Raw genomic sequence first — 26,047 nt, 5'->3', positions numbered from 1 at the left:
ACCAACACTGAGGGGTGGGACCACATCATCTTGGAAAGCTCAGACCAGTAGCTGCAGTACCTCAGGATGAAAAAGCATACCCTCTTCGAGTTATGTTGAGCTTGCATCAATGATCCAGTGCCAGACCACTTGATTTTGAAAACCGATACTCGTACAAATATGGGAGGTCATCAATGTTTGGCAGTTGGCAACACCTGACAGTTACCAGGCAGCTGCAAACTAGTTGGGGGTGGGAAAGTCAACTGTTGGGGCAGTGATGGCACAAGTGTGCAAGGCTATCACTGTTGTGATCTACCAACCGTATCTCCTAACTTTCTTGAAGATATGGTTGCCAAGCAACAGAAATGCAGACTCTGCTTCTAATTCTAGCCACTAACTAATATTTGAAACATTTCCATATAGCAGAGTTTTTAAAGTAAAGTAATATAAAGAAATGGAAAATGCCTTAACATATTAACCTAATACAACAAAGGGGGAAAATAACTTAATATGATTTTTTATCAATTCTTATTAAAAGTTTAAAATAAAAAGGTAATAACTTGCTTATTTAGATCTTTAACTCTTTTATACCTGTTTACTTTCTATAATGCATTGCTTTAGTACCTAAGGTTCTTAATGCCTTATCTTGTATAGTTATAAATATAATTCTGGTGCCATTGATTTTTAATTGTAATTTTGTCCTGTATGTCTTGTATGTTGTCCTGTGTTGTGTGTGTCACGGGACCACTTTTTTCTTTTATTTTGTTGCAACAAAAGTTAATTTTATACTTTTTTAAAAAATATAAATAGTACCACACTATTTTAATATTATGGTTGGGGTATAACTATCATAACATAAACCACCAATTAATTTTTTTTTGCAAAAGCTCAAAAAGGCCTCAGTTATAAATAGATGTACATATATTTCTGCCTCAACAAATAATGCAATGGCAAACAAAAAGAATTATCTTTTATTAATCACAGTGGGATTTTTTATTCAAAGGAAAAAATGTAAAGGGAAACATGACCAGTAATTCAATTAACAAAATGTCAATTTCTTGTTTGGGTTTTTATAAACTTGTTTGCACCTTTATTAAGTATTAAAATATAGCTATAAGAATGTTATAGCAAAAATGGTAAAAAAAATGTATCAATATAAACGATGTCTGATTATGTTCCAAAATGTTAAAGCTAACCAAATAATTTCAACACGTTAACACCTTTTTCTCCCAAATACAACTAAGTATTATAAAAGTTTAATACCCTCAAAGTGTTTTCATAGACCGGCATTTAAAATTCAGTTTGGTTTAATGTTTATATTCTTTTTCTTTAATGTTATGTTAAAGGGAAGTAGTGGTGGTTAAAGTTTGTGCTTCTAAACAATTAGCAGAAGTGGAATTGGTATCACAAGCAAATTAACTCTAGAAAGCTTGGGTAACAATTCTGTTACTAACTCTTTTGCTAAAACAGAGTGCTCAGCAGGGGAGAGCAGTACCCCTTCTCACAGAAGATCGTGAACATCTATTTCAGCAGTTAAGCACTATATTTAGTATATAAAAAATAAATAATGCACACTAAATTAATCTGTGTATTAAATTTGGGTTACTGAAAACAAGAGAAATGTAAAAACTTTATTCTGTTAATCAACTTAAGCTGTTTATGGTTACATCCCACAGATTGAAGACACCAGAAGATATCAGTACACAGTGAAGAAACCCCCAGGCATCAAGAAAAGAAAAATGAAGTGCTTTATAAATAACAGACTCGCCAACTACACCTCAGTCTACCATATATGGACAATTAATTAGGCAATCAGCTAAATACCACTAGCTGGACCACGTCTAACTGTCATTTAAACTGTATATTATTAAGTAAAGTGAGTTAATGTGCTGCTGGTTTTAAATCTTTACCATTGAAATATAAATGAATTTAGCTACTGTGTAAAAGCAACTGTTTATATTGCTGTACACCATTTAGAATAACATTGCTAAACTGTTTAACCAACACACAGGTAAAAATTAACTAACTAATGGCAACAAACAAGAAACCAGTAAAGAAGTTATTTGTACTGTTTATGGAAGTTACATAGTAACTACCATAACCAACTCATTAGGAAACATTTTCTTTTTTTAATCACCTAACCTTATTAGTAATAAACAGCTAGCTGGCATTGGCATTGTTGGTGTATAACAGAAACAGTGATGAGTTGGCAATATGTCAAATTGTGTAAACAAATTCCCTGTTAGTACCAGTCATAATTTGGAGTCAGTGACACTGCATCCTAATTGAAGCAGGTTATTCAAAACAATCTTGTTCGGTGTCTGGTTAACAATATTAAATCCTGACAAAGCAATATTTGGTAAATTGGTTACTGTCCATTCAGTAGGTTATCTGGAAGACAGCATCTATAAGAAATAACTGGATCTACGTCAACTACTGGTGTATCAGAGGTATGCAACCAATGGAACACAGAAGCTAGCTGTTCCCGTTTCCTGCCCAGCGAAGCTTATCAGATTACTCCTGGGGGAATTCTATGCCACTGCAAACACGCAGAATTCATGTCTAGTACAGAATTGCCCCTCACCCCACCCCGAAAATACATTCTACTGAAGAAGTGCTACAGTTCCATCTTTCACCCACCAGAGGCCGCTGTGGCACCAGAACAGCCAGCTGACTCGCAGTAACAGCTAGCCCCTGAGTTCATCACAGCAGCCTGACTGTAGAGCCAAGTTAGGAGGCAGAGTGGGGCCCACGGGGCTGCTGGGGGATCACAGACTGGGATTCAGAAGGGCTGGGGGGGGGGGGGGAGTGGGACAGACTGGGGCACGGGCACAGGAGCTAGTGGGGTGACAGTACTGAACCAGGGGCTGAATGGAGGGCCACATGGGAACAGGGGGTGCAAGGACACACGGGGACAGGGACAGATGTGCCTGACTGAATGGGAGAGGCTTGGGGTCAGCCAGGGTCTGCATAGGGGAGGCTTCCCAACTCCCTAGCAATCCCCCCCCCCCCCCGAAAAGAAACCGTTCCATACTTCTACCCACACCCAACAACTCTCCAAATTCACTCCCAGGCTCCTTCCTTCTCCCTCAGTTCCTCCATTACCTCTTACTCCCCCAAGCCTTGGTACTTCTTCTGAGGGGTGCAGGAAATATGTTTCTATATTGTAGTTTAAATGAATTACTCAAAGTTCTATATTAACATGCCTAATAAGGAATCTATTTGTCAATCACACATTTCCTGAATCTTTTTTGTCTGTATTGTTACAGACACACTTGCTGACAGGTATTTTGAAATAAATTACCAAAATATTGAAACTGGTGTGATAATATTGTGTTTTGACAAATAAAATATGCAGAATTTTAAAATATTGTGCACAGAAATTTTTAACTTTTTGGTGCAGAATTCCCCCAGGAGTAGAGGGTGACAACCAGCAATAAGGGTAACCTATAACATGGGCGGACAGTACTGTGTAGTAAATAATTACAAAAAATTATATATAAGGCCTCATTTGTGATGTCTACTCCAAACTTCTGTTTTACTTCTTATATACATAGCAAAACACTCATCCTACTACTACTGATAATACAGGTGGTAACTGTAATTGCCCTAATATGAGTGTGTTGCTATCTGCAGTACCAAAGTAAAAGGGCCAGACTACAACACCCGATTAGAAAAGGATTGTGATGCTGAAATATGAGGCAGTGTCATATGTACACCCCCCCCCCCAAAGTTCAAACATAAAATGACATTCCTCAAAGTCCCTGAGCTAGTCCCAGGCCCACCATAAGGGACTAACACATAATTGGAACTTAAAATCTGTCCACCAGTCGTACGAGGGAATGTGCAGACCAAGGAACAGATAGGGCATGAATGTGTAGAAGGTAAAATAAGGTGGCCATATAACAGTGTTTAGCAAGCTGGAACATCTTTTCCGGGACGATGGTTAAAACATCCTCCCCATAAAAAGACAAAAAGTGGGGGAATGTAGTAGAAAGAGAGAGCCTGAGACATGAGGCCTGGTATAAGACCTAAGGCCCAAACTAAAGTCAAGCCCTGCCCTCTTGCAAAGCAGATGCCTGCTTGCAGGTTCAGTGTCCAATACATGAACTTGGCAAGAACAGGGCTGGCGTTGCAAAAACACAAACACGCCTAGGCACTAAGTAGTCATGTAAGCACATTCTAGAAGGGTAGTTCCAGAAAACCACAATACAAGGTTATGGTGTAAACACACTCCCCAAAGATGATACAGGGACATACTGACCCCTCTTAAAGAGAAGGTCGGGATCATAGGATGATGGATAGAGATGTTTTGATTAAACCAAGAAGTACAATGTAAAGGGTGGTAACTAACCACATCAGAGGGGCAATAAGTAATTTGTTTGTATCAATGTATAAAAGAGGGGTCACAGACAGTGTGTTGTTGTTTAGCCAAGGGGGGGAATGGAAAGTCCCGCCGTTCACTGAGCTGAGTCCATTGTGATGGGCATACATGTTAGGGTACCTGTAACCATTGAGCCAGGGCATTAGGACAGTGCTTCGTGGACAATAAACCTGGCCGAGTTCCTTCGCTACTGAACGGAGCCTGTGGTCTTCTTGGACAGGTCGACTGGAGCCTGCTGGACAGGCTATCTGGCCAGAGCAAGAGCAGCACACAGAGAGAACACGCACACGCAGCCAATAACTGATGACACACATAAGGAGAGGTTACTCAGCCTGTGCAGTAAAAACTGTTTTTCTGAGATGTGCCCCCCTATAGGGACTCCACTTCAGGTGTGTGTACACCCCATGCAACTTCAATTGGAAATTTTCATTAGCCTCCACTCGACCTGTGCATCCATCCCATACATTCTTGTGCCCCACACAGAGGATATAGAGGTCTGTGCAGGCAAACCACCTCAACTCCTTCTCTACCGCAATGTTCCATAGAGGAAACTCTGAAGCAGAGGGGAAGGAGGGTGGGTAGTGATCACCAACAGGGGGACACAGCTCGAAGAACCACAGTTACCGCAAAAAGTGAGTAACTGGAGGTTACTGACTGTAACTGGAGGTTTTTCTCAGTGTGTGGTCCCTATCTGTATTCCGCAGGGGGGTACACATGTATGCCATGTGCCCGAGTCCAGAAATTCTTCAAAGCAGTGTCTCTTGACTCGCACATGCACAACAGTTTCACTTGTGCTACCAACTGAGGGTTTACGAAGCAGTATGGGTCAGCGCCTCTCCTGTTCCTCTTTTTACAGAATCCGAAGCAGAGGGGATGGAGGGCAAGTAGGGGAATACAGATAGGGAACAAACTTCTTGAAGAACCTCCAGTTACAATAAGTACCCTCTATTTCTTCTTCGAGTGATTGTCCTTGTGTGTATTCCACATGTGGTTGACTGGTAAGCAATGTTCAGACTGGAGGAGAGTGTAAGGAAGCAGCTGGTATACAGTTGCAGCTTGAGTTAGAGCATAGTGTGTCATGAACGTGTGGACAGACCTCCAAGTTGCTGCTCTGCAGCAGAATGTCCAATAAGGATGCCGTGGAAGTAGCTTGTGCTCACATGGAGTGAGCTGTAATACCCCCAGGAGGGGGAAGTTTTGCTGTAGGTATTGTTATACATATTTCCATAGGTTCAAAGGGCGGATCTGAGAGTGTTGTCAGGAGACGGTTAAGGTCCCATTGAGAGGTAGGTTTAATGACCGGTGGGAAGGTTCTGATCAAGCCCTTCATAAATCACACAGTAGCCAGGTGCATGAAGACAGAACGTCCCTTCACCAGAAGGAGAAAGGCACTAATCAATGCTAGGTGTACTCGCAGCAAACTTAGAGCCAGACCTGAAGTCTTTAAGCAAAGGAGATAGTTTAGGATAACTGGAATGCACAGGGTGGTGGTGAGGTACCCAGGCTGAAAAGTACCACCATTTAGCCAGGTAGCAGGCTCTAGTAGAATCCTTTCTAGTTTGGGTAAGGATTGCTGAACAAGGACAGAGCATGAATGTTTTATTTCTGACGCCCATCCAAGTACCAGGCCATAAGGTGGAGTGAGCCCAAGTTAGGGTGCTTGATCTCCCCCCTACCCCCGTCCTGAGCTAGGAGATCCTAAAATAGTCATATCCTGATAGGTTGGTATGCTGACATCATTAGGAGTTCCGTGAACCAGAACTGTCTGGACCAGTAGGGTGCTAGGAGGATAATGGTGGCTCTGTTATGACAGATCTTCTGTACATCTTGAGGTAGTAGGGGGAAGGAAGGAAAGGTGTATCTGAGGTCATCCATCCAGGAAAGCAGGAGAGCATCGCCCTGGGAATCGCAGCTTATGGCTCCCCTGGAGCAATACATGGGAAGCTTTTTGTTCATCTGGGATGCAAAGAAGTCTCAGCGGAGTACCCCATTGTGCGAATATGTTGGTTAGAAATGTGTTGTGGATCTCCCATTTCTGGTCTGCAGATAAGCATCTGCTTAACCTGTCTGTCAGGGAGTTGTGAACCAATATAACTGTCCACCTATCTCTAGAAGTGCACAATACCGAAGATTTAGCGCACCCGAAGGTGGGCACCGATGGAGGTTTAGCCTTATACCATAGCAAGGAACCCACCAGAGGTAGAGCTATGTCCAACTGTATCAGTCTGGAAGAACGTCCCTCTTTGCTATCTCTATCATGTCCAGATGGAACCAAAGCTTGCTCGGAGCAGTGTTTGCTCTTAGATGAGCTTCAGGGTTTTCCAATCCCGCTGGAACTGGAGGAGCCCCTTGTCTCTACAGTACCAGTTCAAGAGGTTGAATTTTCTGAGATGGTTGACCTACTGGGAGACCAAGGTCTTTTCAGAGCAGACTCTTCACAAGGAGAGTCAGAGCTCTTCTTCCAGAGACCTTTTGAGGAGCACTCTGGAGTCTTTCCCTTTCTGGGGGAGTGCTGAGCCAAGTTTGAAGGGACACTGGATCTGCCTGGAGGTTGCCGACCTGACTCTGAAGCAGGGCAAAGGGAACGCTCCATCATAAGTAGCCTCAACTTGATCTCCAGGTTCTTCTTCACCCTGGAATTAAGGGCTGGACAAAAGCCACACTTAGGTGGGATGTGTGACTCTTCTAGGCAGCGAACACATTTGCAGTGCTGCTGCTAACCAGGTTGGGCTCCTGGCAAGCAAGGCAATGTTTAAACCAGGGGCGGGCAAACTTTTTGGCCTGAGGGCCACATCGGGTTTCGTAAATTGTATGGAGGGCTGGTTAGGGGAGGGGGTCGTGGTCTGGCCCCGACCTCCTATCTGCCACACCCCCCCCCCGGACTCCTGCCCCATCCAACCACCCCTGTTCCCTGACGGGCCTCCCCAGGACTCCTGCCCCATCCACTCCCTCTCCCCCCCCCCCCGCTCCCTGTCCCCTGACTGCCCCAGGACCCCCGCCGCCCCATCCAACCCCTCCTCTCATTCCTGACGGCCCCCCGGAACCCCTGCCCCATCCAATCACCCCTTCTCCCTGCCCCCTTACCGCGCTGCCTGGAGCACCTTTGGCTCGTGGCACTGGAGCCGGGCCACGCCGCTGCTGCCACCACGCAGCACAGAGCACCAGGTCAGGCTAGGCTCTGCAGCTGCGCTGCCCCAGGAGCTCCCAGCCCTGCTGCCCAGAGCATTGCGCCGGTGGTGGAGTGAGCGAGCTGAGGCTGTGGGGGAAGGAGGACAGCAGGGGAGGGACCGGGGGCTAGCCTCCCGGGCCAGGAGCTCAGGGGCCGGGCAGGATGGTCCCACGGGCCGGATGTAGCCCGCGGGCTGTAGTTTGCCTACTTCTGGTTTAAACCCTGGTGAGCCAGGCATGCCCTCCTGAGGAAGACAAGCCTCCCCAGAAGGAGGGGAGAAGAAAAAATAATCCTCCCAACTACTAAACTAAGCTAATCTAACAAACTAGACCGAACTAAACTATAAACTAGGAAAAAATTCTTTTCGCCAAGGCACACTTGAGGTGGACCTGCTAAAACTCCATCTCAAGCCGAGGTGGTTGAGAAGGAACTGAGGGTGGTCTGCCCAAGCAGACCTATTTAGCCTCATTGCATGGCATGAGGATGTATAGGACATGTGAACCAAACAGACACTGTTAACGAAGATCTTCGATTGAAGACCCATGGGCACATGTACACCTGAAGAGGAACACCCATAGGGACACTACTCACAGAAGAGCAGGTTCCTGTGATAAAGAGGCAGCAAGACTGGACTTGTAATGCATTTTGTAAATTCATATAGGGGAAGCAGTCCAGATGCCAAGATGTTTGACCAATCAGCTGCCACTATGGCCAAGGTTAACGCCATGACTGGGACAGTCTTGAGAAATGCCATTTTCAGGACATGTGGTATTTCATGATGGACTTCACTCTTACTTTTCAAGGACAGGATCTCGAGTTCTCTGAGGAGCTGCAAAAGCTAAAAAATGCTATGGTGGAACTCACAGCAATAAGAGATAATCCTAGGACTTATGCCCAAACATTTATCAGGAAAGCAAGTTTGCAGGGACCATATTGGACCTTGGTGGCAAAGTCACAGAAACATCAGATATACATGTTTGAAGATACTATTGAACACATGAATGTCGCATTCATTAAGGCTCCAACAGCTATCAAATTGTTTCAAAGATCTGGTTCCACACAATAATAAGAAAACAATTGGCCTGTTACTGGCAATGTACAAACTGACAATCTGCTGGATCACTGTACAAATGTATAGAGTGAGGAAGAAAAGGAGACTGCTAAACAAATGACTTCCCGTAAGCCTTGCGGGAGCCCTAGGCATAACTAACAGTGTGAATCAAAGGCTGTGAACCAGCATACGCCAGGCCTTGGCAGAATGACAACACATTAGGTACACCTCTACCCCGATATAACGCAACCCGATATAACACAAATTTGGATATAACGCGGTAAAGCAGTGCTCCGGGGGGGCAGGGCCGCGCACTCCAGCAGATCAAAGCAAGTTCGATATAACGCGGTTTCACCTATAATGTGGTAAGATTTTTTGGCTCCCGAGGACAGCGTTATATCGAGGTAGAGGTGTATTAGAAAGCACATTCCTGACCTGAGAGGATGGTATAGAAATGCCCAGAGTTCTCAAGTAACTGCATAAACACATTTCTAGGAAATGTAACACTCATGGTCCCACAGACCCCTCATAAGATAAGGAGGGAAGGACAGGATAATGGATGAAGATGTTTTGTTCAAACTAGCCCATACAAGGTACAGGATTATAACAAAAAGCATATGGAATGTAATATGTAACTTGTTTGTATCAATATATGAAAAGAAAATCATGCAGGGCATCTTTGTAATAGTTTAGGGGATAGCATCCTGGTCTATTGATTGAACTGGTACCTCGTGTCACGGAGTGTGGGGGAACACAAGGCCCTGCACCCCCGGCTTCCTGCGATTCACCATGACTCTCAGCCAGCCAGTAAAGCAGAAGGTTTATTTAGACAACAGGAATACAGTCCAAGACAGGTCTTACAGGCACAGACAACAGGACCCCCCTCGGTTAGGTCCATCTTGGGCTCCCAGGGCGCCCCAGCCCCCTTGGGAGGTCAGAGCCCCGTCTGCCTCCCAGCCATCTCACCAGCCAGCCCCTCAAACTCCTCCTTCAGCGACCCCTCCCACAGCCTTTGTTCAGTTTCCCGGGCAAAGGTGTCACCTGGCCTCTAACCCCTTCCTGGGTTCTCATGTTACATGCTCAGGTATTCTCCGTCGGTCAGTCTCCCATCCCCCAATGCAGACTATCCTAGCCACACTCCCCTGTCAGCATTCAAAGACCACAGTAAGAACAGTCCCAGTTCGTCACACCTCGTCCTATGGGGCACTAAGACAGTGCTTTGTTGACAGTAAACCTGGCCGAGTGCCTTTGCCACCAAACTGAGCATGTGGTCTTTCTTTAGGAATGAGATCAATACGTTGCATTTTCTTCTAGTGCAGCTAACACCAGAGCTCCAAGAATAGCAGCCCTAGCAGCATTAATATGGCAGCACTAGCAACATTCCACAGCATGAACACCACTCTCCAAAATTCCACATCAAATCACCATGCACATGACATGCTTCTAACAATGCTTTTGGTGGAAATAACATTCATTGAATTGTAGTAGTTTTGTAGTAGAAGATGGGTTTTCCACAGCTAAATTAACGAATAAAATCATGTACATATAAACTGAAAAGCACACTCCTGAACTTGATGAAACATATAAGTAAATGGCCCACATGTTGAGCTAGCTATTTTTTACTGGTTCTACAACCTGGCAGTACTACTTGCTACTATAGTGTATAGCGCCCCTCCCCTGGATAATTTTTAAGAGTGCTTGAGAGCTTGTTACTAGAGATTAGTGTTTAAACTTTTACCTTTGTTTTGAAGGCACACCTACAGTAAATATTTGATGTACGAGAGCAGGATCCACATTCTCCTTCATGGCAAAGATTTTCACATGTATGAATGAAATCTATCAAAAATGAAAATGTAAGAATGATTTGTAAATTAAACCTTTTAATTTAACATTGGTACTTTATATCTATGTCATATGAACATCAGTGGTCACATTGAGGCTTCTGCATGAGTTGGGAGCTGCAGGCACAAGACACTGCCTTCAAATCATCCTCCCTTAGTATTTCATGTATATGTTACAGATTTTATGTCAAAAAAAGTATAAGAATTTGGTGCATTATAAGATTTGCAACTTAAAGTTGTGTATTGCTCTGAAATATTTAAAAAAGGTTCAAAATTGTTTGTTCGTTCATTTTAGTAAGTCTATGGCCTCTAGAGTTTCAGTTCCACAATTTTTATACTAGTAGTATTAAAAATAGACACTTTGCTAAACACTTTTCATATAAATATATAGAAGCAAACTTGTGATTTAATGTGGTGCTGTATAACCAGATGAACAATTGAGGAGCACTATGTTAAAAACCATTTTGAACACAAAATTTCCCTATATGTATAATCTGATTTTTTTTTTTTTAAATTAAACATTCATTTTTCACTATGTATAGTGACCTTCTGTAGGTTATTTAGCTTGGAAAAGGAAAACAAAAATTAGCCACTTCCCATAATATCTGTGGTTCTTCAAAATGATTGCCTGCATGGATCCAAACTGTATGAGAGGCATAGTGACTTGTGTGCGTGAACTTGGCACTCTTTAGAGAGAAACATCTATTGGAGAAAAAAGTTTGCCCACCTCTAAAGAGCAAGTTGCTTCATATGAAGAATACTGAACAGACACAAAAATGTATCTGAGTTTATCTGAAAATTTCCTCTCTCCAAATAATAAGGTCCACAGATTCATTACAGTGGGACTCCAGCCTAATTTTCAGTCTGAAGACCAAACCAGACCTGTCAATCCTTGCAAGGAAATGATCCCACCCCTAAACAGCATGCCACTTGGGGATAAAATCCACAGCAAAAGATAACCAAATGGTCAGTAGACTAATATGGAATTCATTTCAAGAATAACTATTTATGCACCTCATAGCTTAAGCAAAAACTTCAAAATTTGTCATCTGAATCAAAAGATATAATGAATCCCAGTTTGCAACAGAACATCAGCCCCAAATAGTTCACAGGTTGAATTTAAGTCTTTGACATAGCGGAGGCTGAATCCATTAATTACTTTGAAAATTAGGGCCAATGCCTTAAATTGGCATTGAAAGCTGACCAGGAGCCAGGGGATGGACTTGGTTTCTGATGTGCTCATGACAGCCTCAGCCATGGAATAGGCAGGTAGACCCTTCTGTCCGAGCTGGAACCTATGCATCATCTTCACATTCAGCTTCACATACAGTTAACTACAGCGATCTGTACCCTCAGCAAGTTTGCGGATGACATTAAGCCTGGGGGAGAGGTAGATATGCCAGAAGGTAGGGATAGAATGACCTAGACAAATTGGAGGATTGGGCCAAAAGAAATCTGATGAGGTTCAACAAGGACAAGTGCAGAGTCCTGCAGTTAGGACGGAAGAATCCCATGCACTGCTACAGGCTGGGGACTAACTGGCTAAGCGGCAGTTCTGCAGAAAAGGACCTGGGGATTACAGTGGACGAGAAGCTAGATGAGAGTCAACGTTGTGCCCTTGTTGCCAAGAAGGCTAACAGCATATTGGGCTGCATTAGTAGGAGCATTGCCAGCAGATAGAGGGAAGTGATTACTCCCCTCTATTTGGCACTGATGAGGCCACATCTGGAGTATTGCGTCCTGTTTTGGACCCCCTACTACAGAAAGGATGTGGAAAAATTGGAGAGAGTCCAGCGGAGGGCAAAGAAAATGATTAGGGGGCTGGGGCACATGACTTATGAGGAGAGGCTGAGGGAACTGGACTTATTTAGTCTGCAGGAGAGAAGAGTGAGGGGGGATTTGATAGTAGCCTTCAACTACCTGAAGGAGGGTTGACAGATGACAGAACAAGGAGCAATGGTCTCAAGTTGCAGTGGGGGAGGTCTAGGTTGGATATTAGGAAAAACTATTTCACTAGTAGGGTGGTGAAGCACTGGAATGGGTTACCTAGGGAGATGATAGAATCTCCATCCTTAGAGGATTTTACGGCCCGGCTTGACATAAGAACGTAAGAATGGCTGTACTGGGTCAGACCAAAGGTCCATCCAGCCCAGTATCCTGTCTACCAACAGTGGACAATGCCAGGTGCCCCAGAGGGAGTGAACCTAACAGGTAATGATCAAGTGATCTCTCTCCTGCCGTCCACCACCACCCTCTGACAAACAGAGGCTAGAGACACCATTCCTTACCCATCCTGGCTAATAGCCATTAATGGACTTAACCTCCATGAATTTATCCAGTTCTCTTTTAAACCCTGTTATAGTCCTAGCCTTCACAAACGCCTCAGGCAAGGAGTTCCACAAGTTGACTGTGCGCTGTGTGAAGAAGAACTTCCTTGTATTTGTTTTAAACCTGCTGCCCATTAATTTCATTTGGTGACCCCTAGTTCTTATATTATGGGAACAAGTAAATAACTTTTCTTTATTCACTTTCTCCACACCACTCATGATTTTATATTCCTCTATCATATCCCCCCTTAGTCTCCTCTTTTCCAAGCTGAAAAGTCCTAGCTTCTTTAATCTCTCCTCATATGGAACCCGTTCCAAACACCTAAGCATTTTAGTTGCCCTTCTCTGAACCTTTTCTAATGCCAGTATATCTTTTTTGAGATGAGGAGACCACATCTGTACGCAGTATTCAAGATGTGGGCGTACCATGGATTTATATAAGGGTAATAAGATATCTTCATGTTATTCTCCATCTTATTCTCTATCCCCTTTTTAATTATTCCTAACATCCTGTTTGCTTTTTTGACTGCCGCTGCACACTGCATGGACATCTTCAGAGAACTATCCACGATGACTCCAAGATCTTTTTCCTGATAATTTAGCTACAACTAAGCCCCCCATCATATTGTATGTATAGTTGGGGTTATTTTTCCCAATGTGCATTACTTTACATTTATCCACATTAAATTTCATTTGCCATTTTGTTGCCCAATCACTTAGTTTTGTGAGATTTTTTTGAAGTTCTTCACAGTCTGCTTTGGTCTTAACCATCTTGACCAGTTTACTATCATCTGCAAACTTTGCCACCTCACTGTTTACCCCTTTCTACAGATCATTTATGAATAAATTGAATATTTACTGACAGGACTGGTTCTGCCTTCAAAATGACAAATAGGCTGATGACTTAGTATAACAGATCTGTGGAGAGTATGTGATTTTAAGTTGGCCTTCAAAAGTTCAAGGTTTATTGGGAGACTAATGGAGACAAATTCTTAAAAACCCTTGAACAGAATAGGGAGGAAGAGCGTGCCAACGCTGACAACCGTTTGGCAATAAAGAAAGTTAAGGTTGTCAGTAGCATCTTCATCTTCCCGTTACACTGATGATAAAGAGGGCTGGAGGAGAGAATTGCTGGTAAGAAGACTCTTAGGCAAAGGAGATCTTGCTGATATAAGCCTTTTTTTCGCTCTCCTCTTCTACACAATTGTCCTTGGGTCTTCTGCGATATAGGCAACTGCGCCCATGTAGCTCAACAGATCTAAGATATTTTTATTCCATATGGATATGGTGAACTTATCTCTGAAGGGACCCATCAGCAAGGAGTCATTCAAGTAGTAGATGCTGCCTCACCTGATCCATGGTGAACAGAAGGACTCTCAGTAAGTGATCTCAGAGTGGACCTTGGACCCTATCCCTGGGAGCAGTGAGGCAAAAAGTGCAAGGTCCACAACAGCACCAGAGCAAATGCCATTTAAAAGTTTCATTTTTATTGTATATACGTGTTTGCTTACAATTAACTTTTCTGTAAAGGATAAAGGGGACTGACAGGGAAATGACACGCCGTAGAACTCAGCTGGCTGGCCAGAAAGCTCTGGAGGAACTAAGGACATGGAGACACAGGCAGGGTTCATATGCAGTCCCATTGGACACTTGTTTTCTAGAAATTTCTGCACTTGCCTCCCACAACGTGTGTACCACCTACAGTGGGGATCCACATAGGCAATGCTAAAAAAGCTGGTCAGTTTCATTTGTTTCTAGACAGCTGCACTTTCTGGTTCTCAACTACAATTACAATTATTCAAGATTTGGGTTGCAAATTCTGTGGAGGCTTTTATAAATTCAACTTGACTACAACCACTATGAACACTTTCTACTCATACTGGATTTTTGTTAATTCAGAATCTATTTAAAAATAATCTGGACTACCTGTCTCTTTAATAATGGAATGCGTTTGTAAGTGTTTAAAGCAGAAAGTTCTAGTTACCACGGCTACCACAAGGTAGAGGTTTGCCACATGTTTTTCCACACGATGGGATGGGATCCGTGCACAGTTTACGCTCAATACATCCTAGTTTTAGTAATCTGCTAAGAGGAGTCTGCCCACAAGGACAGGAGTCCACTACTTGGGGAAGTCGTGGACAAAGTTGGCAGGGCTCAGGATGACATATCTGCATACAGCTGTGCCTTCCACAATTTAATTTTCTAAAAATGAAATATATAAGGAATTATAAGGATATCACAGTCACTGAGTGTTGAATAAAATGTAATTTTTGCTTTAGGTTTTTTGGGGAGAAAGAGACCCTTACTTGTCACATGTCTTCTGGCAGGAGAACTTTCCAAATCCATCAGAAAACTCTTCATTTGTTCCACACAATACATCTCGAAAGGTACTCCCACAGTAGCAGACTATGGGAAATCAAACAATAAGAAAAAAACCCAGTATTACCACAAACAAGGAACACTGTATATGCAGGACAATACTAAATTTGAAAAACTGAACATAAAAATTCAAAATGTAGAAAAACTGAACATAAAAATTCAAAATGTATTAAAACAACCTTTAAAAGTGTACTTTAGTTGCTCTATTTAGACTTGACTTATCTGTGTACACTTCTGTAGCTGTATACAGACTGAGTTTCTATATTACTTTTATTAGCAAAAGATACTAATAAAAGAGAGAAGCAATAAAAAGGACAAACTACTTGCAAAAGAGGGCTTAATCAGTACAGCAATACTTGAAATTCAAAAAATAATGCAAATTAATCTTGAATGAGAATTTTTATCTTAAACTAAACTTCAAAAAATTTACATAAAAAAGAAATGCAAGCATTTTCTTTGTAAATATCACAAAGAAACGTACCATTATTATTATACTGTACTAGACATCTGGACATCATAGGAGCCACATGAGTTATCAGACCAGAGGTAAAATACTTTTAGCCATTTGAAAAGTGTGCGTGTTTATTTAAGTATACTTCTTTAAATGTACTTTTATACAGGTTTTCCGTTACTTTTCAAACTACTGATTAAAAAAGTCGTAGGGGTCACACATAAGTAAGATTTTCTGTAAAAAAAATTAAAATCAAGTGCCTGTCTGAAGCAAGACTTCTCTCAAATTTGAAAGTAAACTCACTGATAAAAGATAAACATGCATTCAGCCTTTAGATGGAAAGGTGTTAGCTGTACTCATCATACATATAATTTATAGAATTACTAATTTATATAATTTGCAGTGATAGCAAATCCATTGCAATATTAATTAAAAGAAGCACAGCACCAACCCCTATAATTAGGCTGCCATTGTCCATTACAAAAAAATTCTTCTGACTTTTTTGGAACCACTCAATCTCCCATAGGACATTAAAATTTGGCAAGGGGATAATCTTCAGGCAGGCTGTGCTTGACTTTAACAAAAGTGAAGATGTCTTTTAGGTTCCAATCTAATAAAGTAAGGACACTTAAGCAACGACAGTAAAGAAACAACTTGAATGACAAAGCTAATCAGGTAACAACAAAATGGGTTAGAGAACAGTGCACAAATATTGACTGGAGCTGAGATTCATAAAAAGAAATCTCCTGTCCCATGAGTTAAAATGCTTGTCAGTGGGGGATTAGTATACTGTTAGGGAAAAAGAAGATCTCACTTTTAAGCAAATAGATAATTTTCCCTAAAAAGCTGGATGCATGCTTTATTATACAGTACCATTTAAAAACCTTTTTACTGGATGACTGGAAAAAGGCTAACGGAGTGCTCATCTTTAAAAAAGGGAAGAAGGAGGATCCGGGGAACTACAGGCCAGTCAGCCTCACCTCAGTCCCTGGAAAAATCATGGAGCAGGTCCTCAAGGAATCAATTATGATGCACTTAGAGGAGAGGAAATTGATCAGGAACAGTCAGCATGGATTCACCAAGGGCAAGTCATGCCTGACTAACCTAATTGCCTTCTATGACAAGATAACTGGCTCTGTGGATGAGGGGAAAGCAGTGGACGTGTTATTCCTTGACTTTAGCAAAGCTTTTGATATGGTATTCTTGCCGGCAAGTTAAAGAAGTATGGACTGGATGAATGGACTATAAGGTGGATAGAAAGCTGGCTAGATCGTCGGGCTCAACGGGTAGTGATCAATGGCTCCATGTCTAGTTGGCAGCCAGTATCAAGCTGAGTGCCCCAAGAGTCGGTTTTGTTCAATATCTTCATTAATGATCTGGAGGATGGTGTGGACTGCACCCTCAGCAAGTTTGCAGATGACACTAAACTGGGAGGAGTGGTAGATACGCTGGAGGGTAGGGATAGGATACAGGGGGACCTAGACAAATTAGAGGATTGGGCCAAAAGAAATCTGATGAGGTTCAACAAGGACAAGTGCAGAGTCCTGCACTTCGGACGGAAGAATCCCATGCACTACTACAGACTAGGGACCAAATGGCTAGGCAGCAGTTCTGCAGAGAAGGACCTAGGGATTACAGTGGATGAGAAGCTGGATATGAATCGACAGTGTGCCTTTGTTGCCAAGAAGGCTAACGGCATTTTGGGCTGTATAAGTAGGGGCATTGACAGCAGATCGAGGGACGTGATCATTCCCCTCTATTCGACATTGGTGAGGACTTATCTGGAGTAGTGTGTCCAGTTTTGGGCCCCACACTACAAGAAGGATGTGGAAAAATTGGAAAGAGTCCAGCGGAGGGCAACAAAAGTGATTAGGGAGCTGGAGCACGCGACTTACGAGGAGAGGCTGAAGGAACTGGGATTGTTTAGTCTGCAGAAGAGAAGAATGAGGGGGGATTTAATAGCTGCTTTCAACTATTTGAAAGGGGGTTCCAAAGGGGATGGATCTAGACTGTTCTCAGTGGTACCTGATGACAGAACAAGGAGTAATGGTCTCAAGTTGCAGTGGGGGAGGTTTAGGTTGGATATTAGGAAAAACTTTTTCACTAGGAGGGTGGTGAAGCAGTGGAATGGGTTACCTAGGGAGGTGATGGAATCTCCTTCCTTAGAGGTTTTTAAGGTCAGGCTTGACAAAGCCCTGGCTGGGATGATTTAGTTGGGGATTGGTCCTGCTTTGAGCAGGGGGTTGGACTAGATGACCTCCTGAGGTCTCTTCCAACCCTGAAATTCTATGATTCTATACCTTCCACATCTTCAGGGGAAGCTGCCTTCTTTTGTCTCCTTCCCCTTGTTCATTTGCACTCATCCCTAAAATTTGGGCCAGCAAGAAAAACTGGCCAAACTCATCATCACACCTTCGTCTTCACTGCAATATTAAGAAGCAACAGGAGTTGCCATGATGTAAGCAGGGGCTGAATGGAGACTGGCTGTTGGCCACTCACTGGCTGCTCTACCTGCTCCACTCTTGTCCATATACTTTTGGAAGTCCACAACAGGAGAAGGCAGGCTGGCTGAACTTCCCCAGCTGTAGAGCTCTGAAGATGCACTGAAGCAAAGTTCCCTACTGCCAATATTAAAGAGGATGAAAGCAGCTCTATTTCCACCTTTTGATGTGCCCATCAGTACACTTTTTGCTGTACAGAAAACTAGTCTGTGCATGTGCTAATTGCCTTCCTTAGCTGTGCATTTTTTACAAATTTAGTGGAAAACCAGTCTTTAAAACGTACTGCATATCTTCAAGACTGTAATTTTTAAAAGGCTTATAACTTAATCAACACAAAACCAAATTTCAGTGGAACAAAGGCATTTCTCTTTAATGTGAGCTATTTCCATACAACAATTCAACTTCCTACCATTTTTACTGTTGAAAGTAATCAAAATAATATTCCAGTGTTTTCGTTTTGTTTTTTAATTTTGTTTTTCCACTCTCAAAAGTGGCTGAATCATTTTTTGCTTAGACTTTCCCCAAAATATTTACTTTCAGGCAAAGATTGAGCTTGAAAAATTTAATCCCAAAAGGTGAAATTCAAGATGATATAAGCAACTGAAAGCAGTTACAAAGCTATGGCAGTCACCACTCCCACTATACTGGAAGAGACTTTATGCACTATCCAAATTTTAGATTAAAACCCAGCCTAATTCTGGGTTTTACTGGAACAAATAAGCTCTTTATATAGCTGCATCAGCAAAAGGACAAACCTGAGACATGTTCCTGGGAAATATTAGAATGAATTTTAAGTTGTTTCAGTGTTCAGGAAATAATCACTAAATAAAAAGGTTTAAGATGTACTTGCATATATTAAGAATAAGGGCTAGTGACCCATTTTAAAGTAAGTGCAACTTCAACAGTCATTTTTTAAAAATCTTGGCCTTAAAGATTACCTGTCATTTTGTTCACTTTTGTACTCTAATTTATTAGTTTACTAGCAGTTAGCTAACTTAAAGAAACTGAAAAACAGCTCTACTGAACATACAAATCTAAGTACATTTCCACATGTCTGATACCTACCTTGCTGTACTGTAAGCTGGCAAGGATGACATTTTCCCACATGGCACACCTGGGCACAGTTATGCCTACCACAATTTAAAGTATTCCCACATACATTAGAACAATGAATTGTGGTGGACTGGCCGCAGCGAACTGAATGACTGTAGATAAATATGATACTGTAGTTAGTATAGTATCTTTTAGCTGGATTTAAGTATTTCACATATTTTTTATATATATATATATATATATATATATATATATATATATATATATATATATATATATATATATATATATATATATATATATATATAATTTCAATATATGCTGCAACATTCAAAGTAAACAAGTTCTATTTGTTAATGACAGATACATAATTCTGTTCAGGAATAATGCTGTGGCCTTAGACTCTTCTTACATCGCAACATAAAGAAAAGTGTTTGACGTCACACTAACTGAGTGTAATGTAGTATTTAAAATGCAGAATATGATTTTGCACTTGATTCGATATTCCGGGGGGAAACAGTGCATTTATTACCTTAAGATATTTGAATTTCTTTTAAGTGTGGCCTTACTCTGAATTTGCCGAGTTTATAATGCTTGGTTTTGGGATAGTTACAACATCCCTGCGTAGCCTAAATATTTGCTAAGTAAAGAATAGGCATAAGTTAAGGCAGTAAAACAATGAGCCTACATGTCTACATCCTGTAAGACATTAGCTTGAGCAGTTAGCATAAGGCTTTGAGGCCCATGGCCTAAGCAAGAGCAAGTTACCAGACAGTTACTCTGAGTTTTGAGGGAACTGGTAAAGGTGTGTTTACAGGGGAAGTTCGTACAAAATGATACCAGGTAACTGCAAGAACATTGAACTGATACTAGGCTTGGATATTTTAGGATTACATTTTGGCAAATGCTTAACTGCAAGTTTGTCTTGACAATGACTTAACAAATATGGTAATAAGCTAAAATCATTAATATAGTAACCTATAGAGTAAGGACACCCCACATTATTAAGGTGAAGAAATACAAATAAGGAAGAGTAGAGAAACCCTTACTGAATATGCATTAGGCATAGTGGTGTCAGCATAACATATTATAAAAGTTGTATACCAGTCTATGTGCTTAGAGAGGGAGAGTTGTAGCCCTTGGGACGTGCCACGATTACGGCCACTGGTGATGGTGATGAGAAAGATAAGGCCTAACATTGCAGGTTGTTCTGCAAGGGATAGTGTAAGTATATGGATGTTCAGATGTACATTCCATCAACTTTGCTGGGTTAGCATGTTGGTGACTTTGTGAACTGTACTAATCAAGCTATTACAAATCCAGAAGGGTTTTCCTGCATGTGAATGTTGAAATTGTGCACATCAGGGTTCCCAACTGAACAGTAATTTTAATACTAGGCCTGATCTTGGGACAAGAACCTATAAACTTCAGAACGTTAACTAGAAATTCTTAAATAATCAATATAATTAATACACAGTCTATCAGGCAACATCTGTAATTTTTTGTTACTCTTAAATTAGATACATTCTCTAAGCTTTAACTTTTTGTCTGGGATATATACAAAGGTTAGTAATGCTAATATTATAGTGTCCTAGTTGTAAAATCCACTGATTACAGAATTCTAGATGCACTGCTTTTGCACAATTTGGTAACTGACTTTACTCTTTCAGTCATCTTGAATCCATATCCTATGTCCAGATGAATGGTCATGTGTATAATTTTTTTTTAAAATGGCTAAGTATAGTACCACAGGAGCAAGTTGCAGGCTGGATAACTTGAAAACCGAAAGAGTACAGCATGTCAGAACAACAAATGAAATGGATCTGGAATTCTGAGTATAAAACAGTATTTCCAATACTGTTTATAACTTCCCAGTGAAATTAATGTCGCTATAGCAAATGTGAGTGAATTACACATCCTCTTCCAGATTAGCCTGCTAACAAGCTGATCTCAAACCATGACTATAACTGTATCCGCAGAATGGCAGCTGTTTTTAATCTTTTTTTACATCTCAAAAATAACCACTTTTAAATCATGTTTGCATATGCACCCCGTGTTCTGGATGCTGAGATGATAGTCTGAGAATGCTAAACTTTACATGACTATATATGCTGACATAAATAGTGCAAAAAACAGTGATCTGGTATCATGAAATCCAGGACTGAGCATATCCTTCCTAACCTTTAGTACCAAGCTGGAATAAAATTCCTTCCATATTTCACCCTGTGGAATAGGTTCAATACCATTTTGTGAGAAGGAAGTGGATTTCCTGCAGTTCCCTCCAGCCTCCAAATTCTGCAGTATTCAAGAGCTATCTCAAGCGGGACAATTTGGTAAGACTTTCAAAACGAATTTTGTAACTTTGGACACAGGAACGTAGGACTAGAAGAGACTTCCTGGGTCACCAAGTCCAGTCCCCCACGATCAGAGGTAACCCCTTCATGTAAGTTTATGAATGGGATTATCAAGCTCCTCCTTAAAACTAATTAAGTGCTTTGCCCCCCACTACTCCTTTTGAAAGGCTGTTCCAGAATCACACTCCTCTGATGGTTAGAAACCTTCTAATTTCCAGCCTAAATTTATTCATGACCAGTATATACCCATTATTTCTTGTACCAAATTGCCACTGGCTTAAACAGCTCTTCTCCCACCTTGGTGTTTATGCTCTATAAATGCATCAGGGTGTAATCATACACCCCCCTCCCCCCCATTTTGCTAGGCTAAACAAGCCAAGCTCTTTTAGTCTCCTCCGATAAGATAGATGAGAAGGGGAATGGAGAGCCATTCTTGAACATGGGGAGCCAGAATTACACATAGTATTCCAGATGAAGTAATAATTCTTTAGAAATACCTCATCTGATACACCCTAGGATTGCATTTGCCATTTTTATGGCTGCATCATGCTGATGGCTCAGCCATTCTGCAATCAAACTAATATACCCAGGTCTTTCTCTTAATCTTTTGTTTTCAACTGATGAGCCCCCCAACTTATAACAGGAATTCTTATTTGCTCAACAATGTTGAACATCTATATATCCAAGATTATTATAGACCAATGGGGAGATACTGAGCACTCTTGAACTTATGTCTATAAATATTGGCTGGTTTGTTGCCTGTTGTCTTCCTCTCCCCTCTATGAGAGAAAAAGGTAAAGGGATGATTGAAATGTGACATTGTTTTCCTTAATAAGATCAGGTACCATCTCCCCCAAAAGCTTCCCATCTTTATATATTAGGTTCTCATGCTTTTTCCAAAGATCAGGCACTGTCAGCCATCTATATCTGCAGCATCTACCATGGAGGCAATTGTGCTTGCTGGAGCATCACATTCTTTAAAAAGTGTATTTGCACTTCGTGCTGAACTAGCTCCAAACTTTCACAGATGGGGTTTTTTAAAATCTGCATGTTTCTTCTAGGATGTGAAAGTTGTTGTTGTTGTTGTTGTTGTTTTTTAATATAAAGAGCATGAACAGGTATTTGATTACACAGAACTCATTCATTTTTATTACAGGTAGTTTGCTAAAAGTACTTATGTATCTTCCTACCCACCCAGCACTTGGAAAAACAGTCTATGGATGTTGCCCTTCGACATGGCACCACTACCACCAGACAAAGAAAAACCAGAGGACTTCAACCTGGAGTTTCTACAAATCATAGATAATTTAAGAAAAAAAAATTCCTCTCAACAGGAGGCAATTCAATACCAGACCTCATTCTGATCGAGAGAAATGGTCACTGAACTAAAATTTGGTGGCTGCCTAGTGCAAGTTGTGATGCTTTCAGGCCAGATGCCAGCTCTTGCCCAGGCTGCAGGCATTAGCTAAGAACTGACAACCTTGTAGCTGGAGAGCAGACCAGGTCACCTATATGTTAGTTTTGTTCAAAATAGGTATTAGTCTTATAAGAATATATTTAGTGTTTAGACTCTATGAAATGCTTGTATGTTGCTACATATAGAAATCTCACTTATAATATCTATATCCCATGTTATAAGATAATATTGAAATGTTTGCTCTGTAACTGTAAACCCCACCTCCTCCCCGCACCAGTCAGGTGAGAAACATTACCAAGTTTGAAATACTAGTTTGTCACAAGAGGTGTGATCTACTGCCCCACAGACCCCAGACAAACCATTGTGGAACATGAGGACAAATACTTTTTTGATTGCTCCCCCCACACCCATAAAGAGGAGATATGCATGTGAACTCGTCCCATCATCTTGAACTCTGGGTGAAGGGAATAAAAATCCCTGACAAGAAGATATTGCATCTTTTTGTCTATTTGAACTCGGGAGGGGGGGGAGGGGAGGGGGAAGAGAGAGAGACAGACAGACAGACAGACAAAGACTCTAAACTGAAGCCAGAGATCCCCAAGAGCCTCCTGGGTCTGCTCTGAAAGACACTTTGAATTGACAGATCACTACAACTCTGTCACTCTGAGGAGTTGGATAATAACTCATGTGTGTGGGCTTGCTTTAACTTGTAAATAATTCTCTTATTCCTTTTTTCCTAGTTAATAAACCTTTAGATAGTATCCATGTTAAGACTGTTATAATGATCCAGGAGTTCACATTTGTTACTGGTTTGGTGAAATCTAATTATAGAACATCAACAGTTTGGGGTGTCTGCCCTTTTTTGACAGTCTGCACTGAGGCAGGCACTCACAGTCATGAGCCCCTCCAGGCAGGGTGACACAAGTGATCAGGACCTTATTACATCTGCTTTGTGAAAACACAATGCAGTCCCACAGAGTAATAACGATATTATACCTACAAACAAGGAGAATGCTTCAAAGGGTTTGAAAGCTAAAAGCTAAATATAATTATGAACAAAATTAATTGCGAACACAAAAATGTTAATAGACATATGAATAAAAGTTTGGAATTCTTTCAGAACACCTTATTAAATGTCCCAAAGCCATAAATCTGTCGTGGAAAAATGCTAATACAAAACCAATTTGGAAATGTGAAAGCAGCAATTAAAAAAAATGAGGAAACCAATCTAGAACAAATGGAAAAAGGGGGAGGCTCATGGCAACAACATGTTTGAATTTAAGAAATTTAGGCAATTAATAAGGGGATTTTAAACGCTATCAGTGAAGTACCTATGGCCATTTTGGTTAGAGTTTTGTGGTTAACAATAAGGAAGCATAGGAAGCATTTTTAAATGCTTCAGGAAGTAAATGGTCATAGTGGTCCTTTCTGTCTGACGTCTATTAAACTTCCATGTGGAAGATGCAAGGAGATGTTTCTTTGGGTATAAGTTACTTTAGGTACTGTCAGGATAGTAATGAGGATGTTTTTACACATCCTTCAGCCAGTCAATGATGTGCTGGAATGAGATGAATACTATCACCCCAGCCACAAAAAGGTAGGTCAAGATATTCCATAATTTTTACCTTGAGTCCTTAGTGGTTTCAAATGTAAATAGGATTATCCTAGTGTATCTAGTCCATTCACAGTGGGGAAAAAAAAACATGTTAATAGATTCCAAGGCCAAAAGGGACCATTGTGATAATCAGGCTATAGATTCTCCAAAATAACTCCCAGGGCATATCTTTTAGAAAAGCAACTGAAATTGATTTAAAAATGGTCAGTGATTGAGAATCCACCACAACCCTTGCTAAATTGCTCCAGTGATTAACTACCTTCACTGTTAAAAAATTATGCCCCATTTTCAGTCTGAATTTGTCTAGCTTCAATTGGATCATGTTATATCTTTCTCTGTTAGACTGAAAGGCCCATTATTAAATATTTGTTCCCCAAGTAAGTACTTACAGATTGTATTATCAAGTCACCACTCAACCTTCTCTTTGTTGAGCAACCTCACTGAGGACAGGGCTTTGTTCTCATTAGTCCGTATGGCGGTATGGGTTGTGTCACAATAATCCTCCACCTGATCTGGGTCATCAAATTAACTAAACACGCTGATGAAACATGGCTATAATTTCATATAGTAGATTGAGACTGACAGCAGATGTGTGACAGAATTTGAATAGATGTCCATTTGGTTGCACTGAAACTGTCAGCACCAGCTCCTGACAGATTTGGAGCAAAAGGTGCCATGCATATTTGAAGCATAGGAGACCGGCTTTGTGCCAGGACAGTGATTTGACCAGCTAGAGATGAAGTGTCTGTGTCACCAATACAAAGTTGTGAGGTAATAGTCATCAGATTGCATGAAATAAAGCTGAGGCAGGGATTCAGAGGTCTGTATTAGTAAACACCGTCAGAACTGGAGTCTTTGAAAAGTCAATAGTAAAAATCAAGGTTAGTAGAGGTATGGCTGAACCAACAGATCCACTTTTCACAGTGGCAGCAGCTGTGAAAGGGCATTCACCTAACGTTAGTGGTGAAAAACGTTAGACACAATAGAAGGTTGTTGTACTTGCTCTGAAGATATATAGTAGCTTTAGAATTCCAGTGGGCACAGGACTTTCAGTCATGAACTAACTACAGAACCAAGATTTGGGCTTCATTATGATTTTTACACTACTACTGAAATGCCAGAGTATATATTAACATCTGTCTAATTCTTATTTCGCAAACACAAACTTTAAAAAAAAAACCTAAAAACTCTTGTATAAATTTTGTTTCTCACCCAGAGACAAGATCTTAGTAATGCGATTTTGTTAAAATACGGCACTAATTGAATTTTTTAAAATTGGCAATACATTTTTTGCCTCTACTGGAATTTTAATTTTAAAGACTTGTTTACAGGGTTTAGAGCAGTGGTTCTCAAACTGTGGGTCAGAACCCCAAAGTGGGTTGCGACCCTGTTTGAATGGGGTTGCCTGGGCTGGCTTAGATTTGTCAGGGTCCAGGGCAGAAGCCCAAGTCCAAACCCCACCAACCTGGGGCCAAAGCCTGAGGGCTTCAGCCCTGGGCAGTGGGGCTCAGGTTACAGTCCCCCCT

General features: G+C 41.3%; 1 protein-coding gene across 1 annotated transcript in view; it reads right to left on the bottom strand.

Moving 5' to 3' along the window:
• The window catches only part of NFX1 (nuclear transcription factor, X-box binding 1), a 199,223-nt gene that overhangs the window by 108,980 nt on the left and 64,196 nt on the right, over positions 1-26,047 (bottom strand). The window contains exons 7-10 of the mRNA XM_065397863.1: positions 19,148-19,287; positions 15,058-15,157; positions 14,736-14,953; positions 10,322-10,419 (exon numbers count right to left, since the gene is read on the bottom strand). Coding sequence (XP_065253935.1) covers positions 10,322-10,419; positions 14,736-14,953; positions 15,058-15,157; positions 19,148-19,287 — 556 coding nt within the window. The remainder of the gene's footprint in view (positions 1-10,321; positions 10,420-14,735; positions 14,954-15,057; positions 15,158-19,147; positions 19,288-26,047) is intronic.

The sequence above is a fragment of the Emys orbicularis genome, chromosome 2 (genome assembly GCF_028017835.1).
Source record: "Emys orbicularis isolate rEmyOrb1 chromosome 2, rEmyOrb1.hap1, whole genome shotgun sequence".
Lineage (NCBI taxonomy): Eukaryota > Metazoa > Chordata > Testudines > Emydidae > Emys > Emys orbicularis.
Note: the sequence above shows the minus strand (reverse complement) of the source record. Positions and strands in the feature narration are given on the sequence as shown.